The sequence below is a fragment of the Tachyglossus aculeatus genome, chromosome X1, assembly GCF_015852505.1.
Source record: "Tachyglossus aculeatus isolate mTacAcu1 chromosome X1, mTacAcu1.pri, whole genome shotgun sequence".
Lineage (NCBI taxonomy): Eukaryota > Metazoa > Chordata > Mammalia > Monotremata > Tachyglossidae > Tachyglossus > Tachyglossus aculeatus.
In genome coordinates, this window is record NC_052101.1 from 29,888,702 (window position 1) to 29,904,787 (window position 16,086).

The window sequence follows — 16,086 nt, forward strand, 5'->3', positions numbered from 1 at the left end:
AATCCAGTGTAGACATTTGAGCTTTTCAAACAAAGTCATTCAGAATGTAATGTCCAGTGTGGGGAAATGATTTGGGAAATAGGAGATGATCTATATAAAACTATTTAGATAGTCATCACCCATAATACACTGAGTTGTCGGAATTAGATATTGAAATGATTAGCTCAGACACCTATATCTAATATGAGATTTGAGTCAGTCAGATTAAAATTGGTCTTGTATTATTCTTGATTTAAGTTTCTCAGGCTTTGAAAGATTTTTGGGTTATTGACATTAGATTTGAGTCAGTGTCAGATTAAAATTGGTCTTGTATTTTTTTTATATGTTTCTCAGGTTTTAAATGCTTTTTGGGTTATTGGCATTGTGGACTCACGTCACACCTCTATCTATCCCTGGAAGTTGTGAGAAATAGATTTGGTCTTAGGCAAACTCATTTCATTAAAAGTGTGTTCACTCTAGGCTTCTGCAGGATCTATGAAAAGTTACGGCACTGGCTTCATGGGTAAATATAGCAATCTGTTTTCAAATAAAATAAATAGTGGTAAACTGTTTATTCCTCCGGGGAGGTTCAATACCAACCATGTCTCTGAATCCAGCTTTAAAATAAAGGGAAGAAAGAAAAGTAGTTTTTGACTTTTCCAGCTGAATTGAATCAACTTATTTTGGCTTTAGAAATTTAAGTTGAGTCTTCTGAACAGAAAACAAAACAAAAAAATCTTCTTGGGCCTCCCTCTGCTTTATATGATCAAACTACCAAGCTTTCTTACATAATATAATTGTATTATTCATGCTAATAGTATTAATTACAAACTACTTTTAACAAAAACCCTAAACATTCATTTTGCCTTAATATTTTAGAGCTGATTGGCCCTAAAACAAGCACCTTTTGTACAAAGACTAATTAATCTCATTTCATCTGGATAAAATGGACTGCTACTCAGAGAGAAATTGATTAGATGCAGTGAGAGAGAATGGAAAAGGCATGACTCAGACACGAACAGTTAAATGTAGCTGTTCAGGAAATTCAGGCACGAACGTATGCTGCAAAATTAGGCCCAGTGAGATTCTAGCACAGGGAATAACAGCAGGCTCTGATTCTAAATCCATTATTTTCTCAGGAGCTCTGTTGCTCCAGAATTCCCAGCCAGAAATATCAATGCTTAAATAAAACTTCCTACACTATTCTATGTATAAAATGAGCATTTTATAATTACAGAGCTCTCAGTTGTGTGGATAAAAAACAATGGTTCATTTTAATCCAAAATATATCAAATGGTGTGTTTTGAATAGCAAATGTTCAAAATATCTGGCAACTGTACTTGCAATAATCAGTCATTGTTATCTGGCCCCAAAAACGAAACAGAGAATGGATCATTTTTTCAAACTTTGCTTTCTTTCAGCAAATAGCCTCCCTTGGGAAGAGGGCCCCTATACTCTCTTACTGTTTGACTGCCTGAACATTTTTTTTGACTTAAGTGGCCCAAGGTTCTATAATTTTGGACCCCTGAATGCCTATCTCCCTATCTTTAACTGATAAATTGCCCAGATTTAATGATATTGATGCTCTGATTGGAAGAGTTTCCAAGCTCAGTTTATAATAATCATTGTGGTATTTGTTAAGTGCTTACTATGTGCCAAGCACTGGGGTATGTCTTGGAGTAGGTGCAAGATAATCAGATCAGACATGGTCCCTGTCTCATACAGGGATTACAGGTTAAGCATGAGGGAGAACAGTATTTACACTATCCCCATTTTACACAGGAAACTGAGGCACAGAAATGCTTGGGTCACCAGAAGGCAAAATGGCAGATCTGGGATTAAAACCCAGATTTCCTTGCTTCCAGTCCTGTGTTTCTTCCAATAGCCCTAGCTGCTTTCAGTTCTGGAAGAATTTTCTCCAAAAAGGAGAGACTATTCCCAAAATACCCAGAGTAGCGAGTATTCCCAAAGTACCCCCTACAATCCAATTTACAGTAACTTTGCCTAACGAAATCCCATGAACCTTGATCTAACACATCATTTGCTTGATGACCTTAAGAGTGACATAAACATGTCAAGATTTAATTGGCAGGTCAATGATCCAAAATAGGAAGGGTTGAATGGGCTAAAATGCACATGCACATATATTGTGTAACAATAATCTTTATTGTGAATTGAGTGGAATAGAATTTCCTTCTCCTTCCATTCAACAGATTCACCACCAGTAGCATCTTTTTGCCACTGAAAAAGCACTCTGAAAATCCTCAAGTGAAAAATAATCCATTACCTGAGAAAATCAGTATCATTTAAATTAGGATAGCTCTTCACTTCACTGTCTCATACAGGGATTACAGGTTAAGCATGAGGGAGAACAGTATTTAATCCCCATTTTACACAGGAAACTGAGGCACAGAAATGCTCGGATAACTAATGCATCAATCCAGTAAAATAAGACTTTCCATTCAGCCCTATCTTTGTCATAATTTAAACTAAATCTCAACAAACCTGAGGTTTGCTTAAAGTTTTAGACAAGTAATTTCTTTGGTTGAGATAATCCATTCCTCTTTACAATATTTCTAAATCACATTATTTAATAACAAAAATGTATTAAGGATATGCATTCACCCATTTAAATAAAATGGGAAATGGTCCAATAAACTCCTTTCTCCTTCAAAAAAGAGAGGAGCTAGTGAAGATGGAAAACTTCTGGTTTAAAAAGCAATTGTTTGTGGATTGAAAAAAAATGTGTATTCAGCAACCTCATGACTCATACCTGGGAAAAGGGGGCATTGTTCAAGGTCTGGAATTTGCTGTTCTTCCCCATTGGATGCAACTGGCCTATTGTTATCAGAAGCCATGCCAGAACATTTAGTGCTGAATTAGATGATCTCTGGAACATTGCCAGTTTTAGGAAGAAAAGGTCCAGTTTCCTCATGTTTAATTGGCAATTTTTAGCTATACATCCTTGTTGACCTAGTTTTCTTGTAACATGGGAGTTATAATTCTAATCAAGTCGAGGTTTAGGAGAACTCATACTATAGCAAGACTAGAGCCATTCTATGTAGGCATTCTATATAGGCATTCATTCATTTAGGTAAGAACAATCCCTAATTTTCTAACAACACTGTAACAGAAACATATAATGAAGACCCATTTTATGGGGGAACTGAGGGTATTTGTCTTCTGTATGGAGAGAATTCTACTAGGCTAACACAAAATAATTTTAAAACGTGAGACTTCCTTGGAGGAGCTTATGATCTAGGGGGACAGACAAATATACAGATCTGTGAAAATACAACAGAAAATTGCTATGTGATCAGTCAGTCAGTGGGATTTATTGAGTGGTTACTATGTGCACAGCACTATACTAAGTGCTTGGTAGAAACAGTACAACAGTGTTGGAAGATACATTCCTGCTCACAAAGAGCTAAACTCAGGTGGGGATATATATGTCTATGTATGTTTGTGTGTGTATGTATGTATATATGTGTGTGTGTATACATATGTGTATGTATATATACATACATACACACACAAACATACATATATAAACCTCCTAAGCCTCGACTTGATTAGGATTATAACCCCCATGTTACAAGAGAACTAAGTCAACAAGGATGTATAGCTAAATATTGCCAATTAAACATGAGGAAACTGGACCTTTTCTTCCTAAAACTGACAATGTTCCAGAGATCATCTAATTCAGCACTGAATGTTCTGGCGTGACTTTTGATAACAATAGTTCAGATAACACACACATATATATATATATGACATTCACTGATATTTATTGAGCACCTACTGTGTGCAGAACACTGGACTAAGTATTAACATACACACACATACACACACACATATATATTATCCTTCAAGTTTGAAGGGAATACCGCTGGCAATGAGATTTTATTGGTGTGTGAAGCCTCTAGCTGCATTGTTCCATTGTTAGTCACAGTGCCTGATGTTTTCTATTCTTCCTCCTGGTTTTATTATCTTCCCAAAACCTCCATTCTATGACATTTGATGATACTCTCAGCCTGTGGAGTTGAAGAGAAATCTGGTATCTGAAATCATATTCTGACATCAGCTTGCTGATCAGTCATGGCATAGTTGAACATTACTTCATGGAATATGTTGAACAAGGTTAGGAGTAAGACATAGCCCTACTTTACTTTGAGGTAAAGGGGAAAGTATCTGACAAGATTCCTCCAGTTCTGACATGGCAGGTGATATTATCTTGAAGAGCAGTGAGATACTACAGTACCTTCCACAGTTACTGCTCTCCCCTTTATTCTTTAAGATAGAAAGACTGTGGCATCTTTGAAATCCTCTAGCATTCTTTCAGTGTTTCATAACGTAAGGAAGACTCTGAGAAGGCAAATAAGATGAATTATTTGCTTGTAGACTTCAATTGGTATAGAATCAATCCAGGAGCTTTGACATTCTTTATGCCTCTGACTACAGTGGAAATTTCATCAAGGGTTGAAATAAAGGTCTTAGCTATGCATGTTGGAAGGCGCACAATTCTTAGTGAAGCATCAACCTTAGTAGTTGTAGTAGCTGAATCAAGAATATAAGCAAATTGTTGTTACTGTCCCTTTACAATGCCTTCTTTGTCTACTATCAGGACAGAGCTGTTACTACTCTGTAGTTTTGCTGTAGTGGGGTGTGTGTGTGTGTCTCTGTGTGTGTTGGAGTTAGGGAGGCAAACACCCTTCAGGATTGCATGGAAATCTTAGTCTTATTTCAGTCTGCATAACCTGAAAGTATTAACAGATAAGATGAGAATACTGATGTAAATAATGGATGGCATGACCAAGAGAGAAGTAATCAAGAAGGTTTCCATGGATGAAATGGCTTTGTAGAAGGACTGTGTGATCTTCTTTGAGAGCACTCCTGGCCAAAGTCACGGGAGCCAACCTGCATACTCAGCATTTAAAACGTGTTATATGTGTTTTTATGTGTGTCAGTCTTCCTTCCATTTAGACTGTGAACTCTCTGAGGGGCAGACCATGTATTTTGTCCCAGAACTTCATTCATTCATTCAGTCATACTTATTGAGCACTTACTGTGGGCTGATCACTGTTCTAAGCACTTGAGAGGGTACGATACCACAATAAACAGACACATTCCTTGCCCACAATGAGCTTGCAATCTAGAGGGGGGAAGACAGACATTAATAAAAAGAAATAAATTGCAGTTATTTACATGAGCGCTGTGAGGCTGTGTTGGGGGGGGGGAACAAAGGAAGCAAGTCTTCATACCACATATATTTTAAGCACTTAATGTGTGTTATTATTTACTGATTAAATAACTGATTTGAAGGAAGAAAGGGATGTGATTTGATTAAGCTGATCAGGAAGCATGTTCCAGACAGTGGGGGTATGCATAAATAGTGGGTAGAGCTGGGAGCTCCCTCTCAGGGACACACCTGGAGAGTTTCCAGTTCTCTACCAGTCTTAACTATGGGAGGGAAAGTCAAGCAGGAGCCTACCCATTCCTAGCTTGGACAGTGGCTAGCAAGTGGAAGGCAATATGCTACAAGTCAAAACTCATCCATGCTGGGCAGCAGTGGCATGGGAGAGAGAGTCAAGGAGGAGACTTAAATTTATTGAGTGGAAACCACTTCCACTTGGTAAAAAAAAAACCAAGAAAACTCTCTGGATCTACTACAAGAACAATTGCAGATGGAGGTGGGGTGTTCTGGGAGAGATGTGGCCATAGTGTCGCTATGGGTCGGAGGTGACTCAACAGCATAAGACAGGACAAGGCAAGAGCTGGGAGATTAAGGAATGAGGTTTGCAAAGAGGGAGAGTCAGACACAAGCTAGGACATGGTGGGAAGGAAGAGGAAAGAGTTGACTAAGAAAGAGCCAGTTGATGAAGTTATTGTTTAACTGTTAAGGTTGAGAAGAAGGGGTAGATGAGTGAAATATTCTAAAGAACATACAGGCATGATTGGAAAGCGGGCTAAATGTGTGCGGAAGAAATGAGAGAGGAATCAAAGGTGATAGCATGGCCCAAGATTTCTGAAACACGGAAGATGGTGATGTTAATAGTGATGGGAAATTCGGGAAGAGAAGGGAAGAATTAAGGAGAGTGAGGAATTGTATTTTTAGGTGTATTCATGAAATATTTTAATTCCAAAGAATATTTCATCCAACACCAGATTGTTTTGGGAAAAACCCACCAACAATTTTCATAGATGGGCTTGGGCAGAAGTGAAAGTACAATTTAGTGGTCTCCTTTTATAATCATAGTATCTACTTACCCAATTGATTTATGAAAAGAAACTCCATAGTAGACATCCCAAAGCTATATTATAATTATACAGCATAAATTCATTCATTCATTCATTCAGTAGTATTTATTGAGCGCTTACTGTGTGCAGAGCACTGTACTAAGCACTTGGGAAGTACAAGTTGGCAACATATAGAGACGGTCCCTACCCAACAGTGGGCTCGGGAAGCAGGTTAAATAATTTGGACTGAGTTGGAGGTAATCCACATAGCCACTCCTAGTAATTCAGTCAGAAACAGGTTTTTTTTTTCTTTCTCTCATTGATTGCGCAGAAAGGACTGAGTGTACTAGTTGATTTCTCCTTTAAATTTCTTTGGCTGTGAGATCAATCCACTCACTCATCAACTTGAAGCTGGATATGGATAACTTCCAGATCTCCATTAAGGGAGTTTAAAGATTATATACCTATTCTCTCTTGGATGTTTTGGCCAAGTAATGCAGTAGTATCTTAACCATTTATGGAAAAGGAAAATATTTCCTCAGTCTGAGTAATTTCACTAATAAAGACTTCTTAAAAGTCTTTTCTCTATCCAGCACCCATAAACCCATAAAAACAGGAAAACAAGTACGTCATTCGTAAATCGGTTGGATTATAGCCCAGAATGGGTAGCCTTGAAAGATCTTGCCTGAATCCAACATGGCTTTTAGGGTCACCCAAATACCCTGCTTTAGATGAGGATAATATAGTTTCCCGATCTCAGGATTCCCAATTCTTCATGTTAAAGGATCACATCAAAGAAGATCATATCATTCCAGTAGATCATCCCATCCCATACTGATTGCCACTCGCTGTCTACACATCTGTGCTTCTAAAGTGATATCCAGGCCAGAAACAGAATAGTATTTTCTATTGAACACCCCTCACCCAAGTAGGCTTCAGCAATTAGAGGCTGAGAGTCTTTATGGTGTTAGTTTGTCCTGTCTCTAGGAATGCCAATTGTTGTTCAGAAGAGAAGCACATTTAAAGAGAAACCTTGGTTTATATTTGTGACCTGACCTGCAGGTGATGGCACTTTCAGAAGCATTTATTCTAAAAAATGATTGAGAGGAAGGTCAGTGCCAGCAGCGTGGCTCAGTGGAAAGAGCAAGGGCTTTGGATTCAGAGGTCATGGGTTCAAATCCCTGCTCCACCACATCTCTGCTGTGTGACTTTGGGCAAGTCACTTCACTTCTCTGGGCCTCAGTTACCTCATCTGTAAAATAGGGATGAAGAGTGTGAGGCCCCCATGGGACAACCTGATCACCTTGTAACCTCCCCAGCGCTTAGAACAGTGCTTTTCACATAATAAGCGCTTAATACATGCCATCATCATCATTATTATTATTATTGTTAGTTCCAGATAGGAAGGAAATTTAGGGAGATGTATCCCTGATTTAGCACTACTCTGTGAATTAGGATTCAGGATTATCTTCCTTCTTTCACTTCTTTAGGTGGCCATTCTGCAAGTTGCTGGTCAGTCAACCAACCAATGGTATTTATTGAGTGCTTACTGGGTGCAGAACACTGGGACTAAATCTTTGGGAGAGTACAATACAGTAGAGTTGGAAGACCTGATCCTAACCCACGAGGAGAGTACACCTCAGTTTCTCCATGTCCGAAATTCAGATAATGAGTATAGTGGATATAATGGTTGCTAAACACCATGATAACTGCCAGGATGAAGTCAAGTGAATTATTTGCAGGGCCGATCATCCATTTTTATTATTAACATTACCCACATTAAAAGAAGCTTCATATTATCACTGTTATTTTATAAAGTTCAATGAATTAGCTCAAGTGTCCTTAGTTCACATGTGTTATTTGTTCTCTGCTTTAAGACCAGCTCCTTATTTCTTCCAGATGGATCCCCATGAAAATATCTTGTTGAGCACGCTCGAGATCAAAAATGAAATGGCCACCTCCGAGGCCGTGATGGGACTCGGGGATCCGAGGAGCACCATGTTGTCCTACGACACATCAAGTATCCAGTACCGAAAGCCTGGCTTGCCCCGGCACAGCTTTGGCCGGAATGCCCTGGAGCGACACGTGGCACAGAAGAAAAGCCGGCTACGGAGACGTGCCTCCCAGCTGAAAATCACTATCCCTGACTTGACTGATGTAAATGCCATAGATCGATGGTCCCGCATATTCTTTCCCGTTGTTTTTTCCTTCTTCAATATTGTCTATTGGCTTTACTATGTGAACTAAATCCTGGAGTCACACAGAAAGCAAGGACTGGATTGCTCTTCAAATCGGTTGTACAGCCAAAAGTGGGACTTAGAAAAAATTATATTCAGGACAAAAATGATTTTAAAACACCTTAGTTGCTGGCCCACTCTACGGTCTATTTTATACCATTTGGGTTACTCGAGCTACACAGTATACACTTCCTTAAATTACAATATGTGCAATTTCCCAGTAAAATGACAAGTGCATTTGATATTCAGAGGCAAAATTAGGTTCTGACAACCAATTTAGTTTGATCTTCTTAAAACGTGCTCACCCTGCGTGAAAGGGAATAATATGGGAGACAGTCTTCTGGAGTTTTCTAGCATTTTGAGTCAATTTCTTATGAAACGGCGCATCCGGTCAACACACATCTTATTTCCAAAGGAAGAAAATATGTTAAGATGCTATCATGCTTATGAAACATATACATGGTACATTTAAAATGTGGGAACCTGAAATTCGTCAGTGCCTATCATCTGCTGCAGTGATGATATCGATGGTCCAGTGATTCCTGTCCTTTTGTGGTTCTTCCTGAGGCAGAACTAAATGCATTTTGCATGAAATGCTCCTGTCACTAATAGGAATAAGAGAAAAGAAAGCAACCAATATTAGCCTTTTCTTTTATTGGCAAATGTTTTGCACAGCATTGTAACTATTTTACCCCATACCAGGGTATACAGGAAATTGTGGAGCTTCAGTTTTGAGGGGGATCTGCATTGTTGAGATAACTGTCCAGGCTATATTGCTAATGAGAAGCTATATAGATGTCTGAGAGTCTTCGCCCTGTTCTTTCAGGTAGAACAGGGATTGACCTAAAAGAACAGAGAGGGAAATCCAAAAAAGCTATTGTAGTAGATAAAATTATTCGTATCTCTGATAGGGCCTGTTTAGCATCAGGCCTTTATATATTGGATGCTGTGTAGAATGGCAATGTGAATGGGATTTGCTTTCAGGTTTGAAGGTTTTGAATAGTAACCCTGAGATCAGAGAGCTGACACAAGCAATCTGTAATTCCAGTAGAATTATGGGATTTATTTGGCTCCTATGATATTTGTTCAAGAATTCCGTTTTGGAATGTCACCAGTGTCAAATATTGCAGCAGAAAAGTTTACAAACTGCTTATTTTTCTTAGGCAATAGTAGCCATGCTGCATATTTACTGAATATGTTTATTTACTGCATTTAATAGGGGGTTTTCAGAGGGAAGGGTTTTTTTCATTGCTTTAAGAGATTAACTATTCTCTTCAGTCTTTTCTGCTTCTGAAGGCCTGATTACCTTCCTAGAACACAAAGTAAAGCATTTCCTTCATAAATTGGCTATTTTTAAATTCAGCAAGTTGTTCTGCCATATATTTAATTAAATTCTAATTCACCTTTAGAACACCGTTCCTGTGAAGCATATGAAGATTTTTCTCTACATTCTCTACGTATAGATTCTCTACATATAGAGAATAAGATATTAATGAAAAAAGGCAACACTCATGGTGTGTGGGGGGAAAACTGTCTGTTCAAGGGAAAATGAAAATTGGCAAAGGATAACAGCAAAATAATACTCATATGACGCATTTCATGGGACTTTCTATTCCATCACTGAGGAGAAAATAGTTGCCAGCCACGACCTCGTTGCATTGTAATGATTCTACCTCTAAATTTCATAACTGTGTTTGAAACACGGGCTGTTTCACCTAGGGGACCTCATTTTGTCATTTAATATAGAACAAATGTAAGCAACAACGTTTTCCTTTAAACTTGATTTTGAAATGCTTTCTTTGAGTGATTTCAAATATTTCTCTTTATTTCTACAAAGTAGCATTTCAGTTTTACAAAAAGCAAAGAAAACAAAACCATTTAGAAGAAGAGAGACAGTATGCCAGTGCCTGCCTGTGTTTATTTTGCATTGATTCTCTTTCATTTTTCATTTCCTGAAGCTTCAGAATGGAATGTGATTTGTGATGGAGCACTATATCCACAATTCTGGTCAGGATTTTTTTTTCTTGGTAACCTGGGAGCAGTAGTGGTTCTTCATTCTCACATCAAAGTTTTGAATGTGAGCAATAAGTAGGGAAAATTTGGGTCCATGCCTGAGGAGACAGAGTTTTTATTTGTGGATAGTGCATGCAGACTCACTTTTATACCTCCAAGAAAAATCCATTTGAAGGCTATTTTTTTCAGAGCTACCATTTCCAGATGAAGAACGTTCTTGGAATTCTCCATGATATCTTATCCTTAAGCAATTTCTTCTCGCAAATAACCTTTCCTTTACCTGTGGCATGGATGTCAAATTTGAATAAGTAAGGTGGAATGCATCCTCATATTCCAATCCCATGGCTCAGAAGAACAGAAATGTACTGAATTCTAACGAGGTGATTCTAGATCCCGGAACTCTGAAGTTGGATTGTTTTCTTATACCAGCTTACAAGCCATACCTAATCCTTGATATTGCCGTTCTGTAGGTGCAATAATCAAATGCCTGATGCCAGGTGAGATGATGGGAGGGATCGGGAAACAAGTTAGGTGAGATATATGGGTCCTATGTATGGGTCATCACCCTTTTGCTCATAGAGGAGTAAAACCATTGGGAAAGAGAAAAATCAAGAGTCAGTAAGAGAAAACCTGAAGCCCGAGTAAGGTTCAATGGCATGTTAATGCCTCACCTGAGAGCAAACTAGCCCTCCTGCCCAGAGTTGGTAGGTTTGAGCTTTATCTTGAACTGCTTTTTTCAGTTTGACTGAATAGAAATGCAACAATTCAAATGTGCATTTATCCTGGACCTAAACAAATAATCGATTGCAAAGCTATTCATGCTTATTTCTTAAGATTAAGTTTGATGACTTGCAAAAAGTTCTGTCCGAGGTAATAATGATAAGTTACTGTCGGTACTATTAGTATATATTTTGTTTTAACTATACAAAAGCCAAACAGCCAGCAATTAAGGTGTTTTTCATCTTTGTGAAATTCATGGGCAAATTCTGACTATAATGGCACAGTTTTAATGAAATCTATGATCTCAATCTGTAAATAAACATTGTATATGACCGCTAGTAAGTATGATATGCATTTTCAGAATTGAAAATTCATGCCACATTTCTGTATTCACATAAGGAATGTTATGTTTCTACTGCAGTTTAATAACTGAGAAAAGACTCCAGCGGTGTCATTTAGACCATTTTCTTCTCATTCCTTTAAAAGTAGCTCTAAGTGAAAAATGTGTTTAGGAACATTTCCAAGAGATTTAACATCCTAGTACAAAGAACACAAAATCTGTCAGGTACAAAAGCACAATGAATGGAGAGTGTGAGGGTGAATCTATAACTGGGAAATGAATCCTCTTTATTTTAGGCCAAATTTGCATTGAAATATAAATTTCTATATCTACCTGGGTTCCAGTCCTTTAATTTGCAGTACTAAACTGAAAAGTAAACTGAAAATCTAAACAACTTATCCATGTGCATATGTGTGTGTAGATGTATCAATATAGATGTATACACACATACTACATATGTTGAATAGGAAAAGGAATAAGCTAATAAATTTTGTTTCTCTCATTTAAACAGTGTATGATATTTTTACTTTGGAAAAAGCAAATCAATATATTAAAATAACTAACTATACAGGGTAACTGGGCATTTCTATATCAGCAAACCAGTGCATACAGTTCTTTAAAAAAAACATTGCACAGTCTGACACTATGATAGTACTGTACCTCTTAGCGTCTGAAATTAGATTAGTCCTCTCATTGCTTACCTATTTTTTCCCATTTTATTTTAAAACAGATTGTCCACTAGTAATTAAGAAAAAAAAAACAGTCTTAAGGATACCATTTTGCTGTATGTATATGGAACATATAATGTGAGCAATCATAATTTCAGCTGAGCGTGTAAATATTATCGAATTTCTTAAACATTTTTAACTTCTAATTTGTATTTTATGGTAAGGCAAAATGCTGATTCTCTTTATGGTTTAGGTCAATGTGTCCTAAAATCATGTAAATAATTCAATAAGCTGTAAATGAGCGGTCAGTAGATACAGTAATTGTTTAGTGATTTTCTTTTTACTAAGTACAATAATTGCTGTGCTCTAGCAGAGAAATTTAAACACCCTTTTGCATAAATGGTTTGGAGTTCCAGATAATAGAGTTTCAATTTGTTATAAAAATCCATGGGAAATGCCGTAGTGTTACAATACTCCGTTAAACGGCTAAGATATTAAAGCCACATCAGCTTGCAGGAAACAAGAAGGAGTCTTTGGTCTGGACCTTCAAACTCTTGTGTGGCAGAGAGTTCGTGAAACAGGATTTTAATTCAACACTTGCTGATACTCAGAGAAACCTAGGCTTGTATTGATTTCACTAAAGAAAAAGATTGTTTTTCATGCCTGCCACAGAAATCAGCTATAAACAGTATGTACTAGTAGATTTAAAGCATTTTTAAAGGATGACACTTTATTACTGTCCTTAGATTATATAGTCCCCCCAAAGCCAAAGACATCAGAATTGTTAAAAAGGGAAAACTAACGAGTCACTGCTTAACACCAAAGGTAAAGCTTTTTAAAATGCACTAGGAACTTTGTCTCAAATTTTAGGAGCAAATGGAATGCCAATCAAAATACTGCCCTATTCTACTTTGTAAAAAAAAAATAGGAAAACTTTTAAATATCGATTAGCGATTGATAAATTGAAATAGATCAACTGCAGATATATGCAAAATTGTAATCGTTTTTTCATAACATAAAGTTTTTCATAATTTTTTCATGACAAAAAGTGAATATGATGGGAAACATTTATATTTCTGTTTTTCCCCCAAATAAATTGTTGTTTTGCTCTCATGTGGTCATCTATTCTGATTTAATATTCATCTCTCTATGTTTGCACTGTTGTTGGCATTAACAGTTTCATCTGCTTGTATTTTTTAAGGTTAGTTCAATGGGTTGAGTTAAAATGTGGCCTTTTTGATTAATTCTACAAAGCTACATCTGATTTGAATGATTTAATCTTTTTTTTTCTTTGCATGGGTGTTTAAATGGTTCTGTTAGTACTGTCTCTGCACAGTTCTGATTTGTCTCTTTTTTACTTGGTACTATTTACTTCACAATGTAGTAATCATCAGCCTTACTAATTACCTTGTAGCCTTTCTTATATGCACATAATGCACATTTTCCAATGGCTAGAAAATGCAAAATACTAGTGGATATCATTGCATCAGATTTTCATGTATTTCTCAAAAGGACTGCTAACCTCTGGGATAAATGAGGGAGTAAAAATGATGATTGTAAATGAGTAGCACATAAGAGATATTTTCTTGAATTGAAACTTATTGCAGCCAGTTTCCGCATGTAAATATATAATAATGTTGGCTAGTGTGTAATTCTTGATCTAAAAAACATGAATAAAGAACCATAAAATAATTTTTATGGAGTTTCATTGGGTTAGGAAGACTTATTCCTTACATTGATGTTTATGAGAGCAATCGTGCAGTGATAACCAGTGAAATGTTATTTAAGTTTATAACTGCACAATTAGCATGTGTATTCTGAACTTCATTAACTAACATACTCAAAACATCACACTTTTAATTATCCCATTAGGCCGAATCATTTATTTACATTCAAGGAAAACAACAGGTTTTAATTGAAACTCGGTGCAACACTTCTGTGGCCTAACTATACTGCATGGCAGCCACATTAAATTCCCCAAGAAACTGCTCCAAAGAATGAGCTGTTTTTAAAGAAAAGGGATTTGCTTTCATGTTTTTTGTCTTTGAAGCTTTATCAATAATGTGTTTTCCTTATAACACATGGCATTTATTAAGCACTTACTATATGCAAAGCACTGTTCTAAGAGCTGGGGAGGTTACAAGGTGATCAGGTTGTCCCACGGGGGGGCTCACAATCTTAATCCCCATTTTACAGATGAGGTAACTGAGGCCCAGATGAGTTAAGTGGCTTGCCCAAAGTCACACAGCTGACAATTGGGGGAGCTGGGATTAGAACCCATGACCTCTGATCCCCAGGCCGGGCTTTTTGCACTGAGCCACGCTGCTTCTCTAATTCTTATGAATTTGATGCTCACAATGATTCTATCATAAAAAATTTTCAAATGAGATGAGCGTTTCTTCCCACTGAAGCTTTCTGGGTCTACAGAGTACAACCATATTTGTCCTCCAGCTGCTAAAATGTCACAGGACAGTTTCTTGTTCCTTGCTACAAAGGAAAGCAAGTAAATGAATTATTCTGGAGTTTGTAGTTCTGTGACAATGAGTATTTGAAACTGCACCAGATCATCGTTGAGAAGCAACGTGGCCTAGTGGAAAGAGCATGGGCCTGAGTGTCAGGGGCCTGGGTTCTAATCCCAGTTCTGCCACATGTCTGCAGTCACTTAACTTCTCTGTGCCTCAGTTACTTCATCTGCAAGATGGGGATTGAATCCTACTCTCCTACTTAGATCATGATCCCAATGTTGTATAGGAGCTGTGTCAAACCTGTTTAACTTGTGTCTACCCCAGTGCTAGGACACTAGTACTAGTAGTTAGAAAGCACTTAAGTATGATAATAACAACTTTCTGTATATCATTGACTTAAATTCCTGATAGTATTTAGGAAAATGCTATTGCCAAGGTCATACATTTTGATGATCAAGGTTTCTTATGCCTGGTAAAGAATGCAATCTCTCAAGAGTACAGAAATTTAAGAGATTGATGTGTGGAGACAGACTCTTGAGACTTAGGTTTCTATTTCCTTGATCCAGATTTAGACAGGCATTTCCCCCACCACAAGGCATTAGTATTTGTGAACATGTTGCAACATAATGGAGCCCTCTGTACACATGCCAGTATGTGGAAGATCTTTTAGATACTGCTTGATGGGAACCCTACAGGGACCGGGCATGGAGGTGTAAATAGAAACCAAAGCATCACCAAACAAAGGGAACATGATGGATTTACTTGCATTAGGAAACAGCTCGTTTCACTGTAAATGACTACCCTGATAATTGTCCTTCTGGGTATAACTGCATTGAGAAATTACCAAACAAATGAAAAAATAATGAAAATACAGGAACATAAAGACAAATGTAAGTGCTAACATGGGAAATCAAGGCATCAGCAATGGACTACATTAGGTAATTGAATCATTTTCAGTACTGCTGCCCTTACATCATATACTCTTCATTACATGATGAAAAATATCACTTGTCCAGGGATATTAGGGATGGGTCAGATGAAAGGGTAACAGCCAGTTGTTTTACAACAATCACCTCCTCTATCTTCAAGAGATACCCTGAAAGTCAGATGGGAATTAGACCAGTTTTTCACATAACTCCATTTGCAGGTATCTCAAGGACTCCAGATTTGCCATTTAGTTAAGCTGCAATGTGGTGGGTCATTTTTTGCTTATGGGTGTAATTGGAATCAAAGGAATGAATCAATTTTTAGCCACTCATATTTTCATCCTTTATGAAAGAGCTGTTACAAGCCTTTTCTCTCTCCTCTGCTACAAACATGATTTAGAATCCTTGTTAATTTCTTTGCCTGATCTCTATTCTTTTAAATCCTAAGCTTTAGGTTGCTGTAACTTTTAGAGGAGCAGCGTGGCATAGTGGAAAGAGTAT

At 37.4% G+C, this 16,086-nt stretch overlaps 1 protein-coding gene across 2 annotated transcripts in view; it reads left to right on the top strand.

Annotated features, from left to right (window-relative positions):
- The window catches only part of GABRB2 (gamma-aminobutyric acid type A receptor subunit beta2), a 191,305-nt gene extending 177,419 nt beyond the window's left edge, over window positions 1–13,886 (top strand). For both annotated transcript variants that reach the window (XM_038739861.1, XM_038739862.1), the window contains one exon: window positions 8,116–13,886. In XM_038739861.1, coding sequence (XP_038595789.1) covers window positions 8,116–8,463 — 348 coding nt within the window. In that variant the 3' untranslated portion in view covers window positions 8,464–13,886. The remainder of the gene's footprint in view (window positions 1–8,115) is intronic.
- The last annotated feature ends 2,200 nt before the right edge of the window (window positions 13,887–16,086 follow it).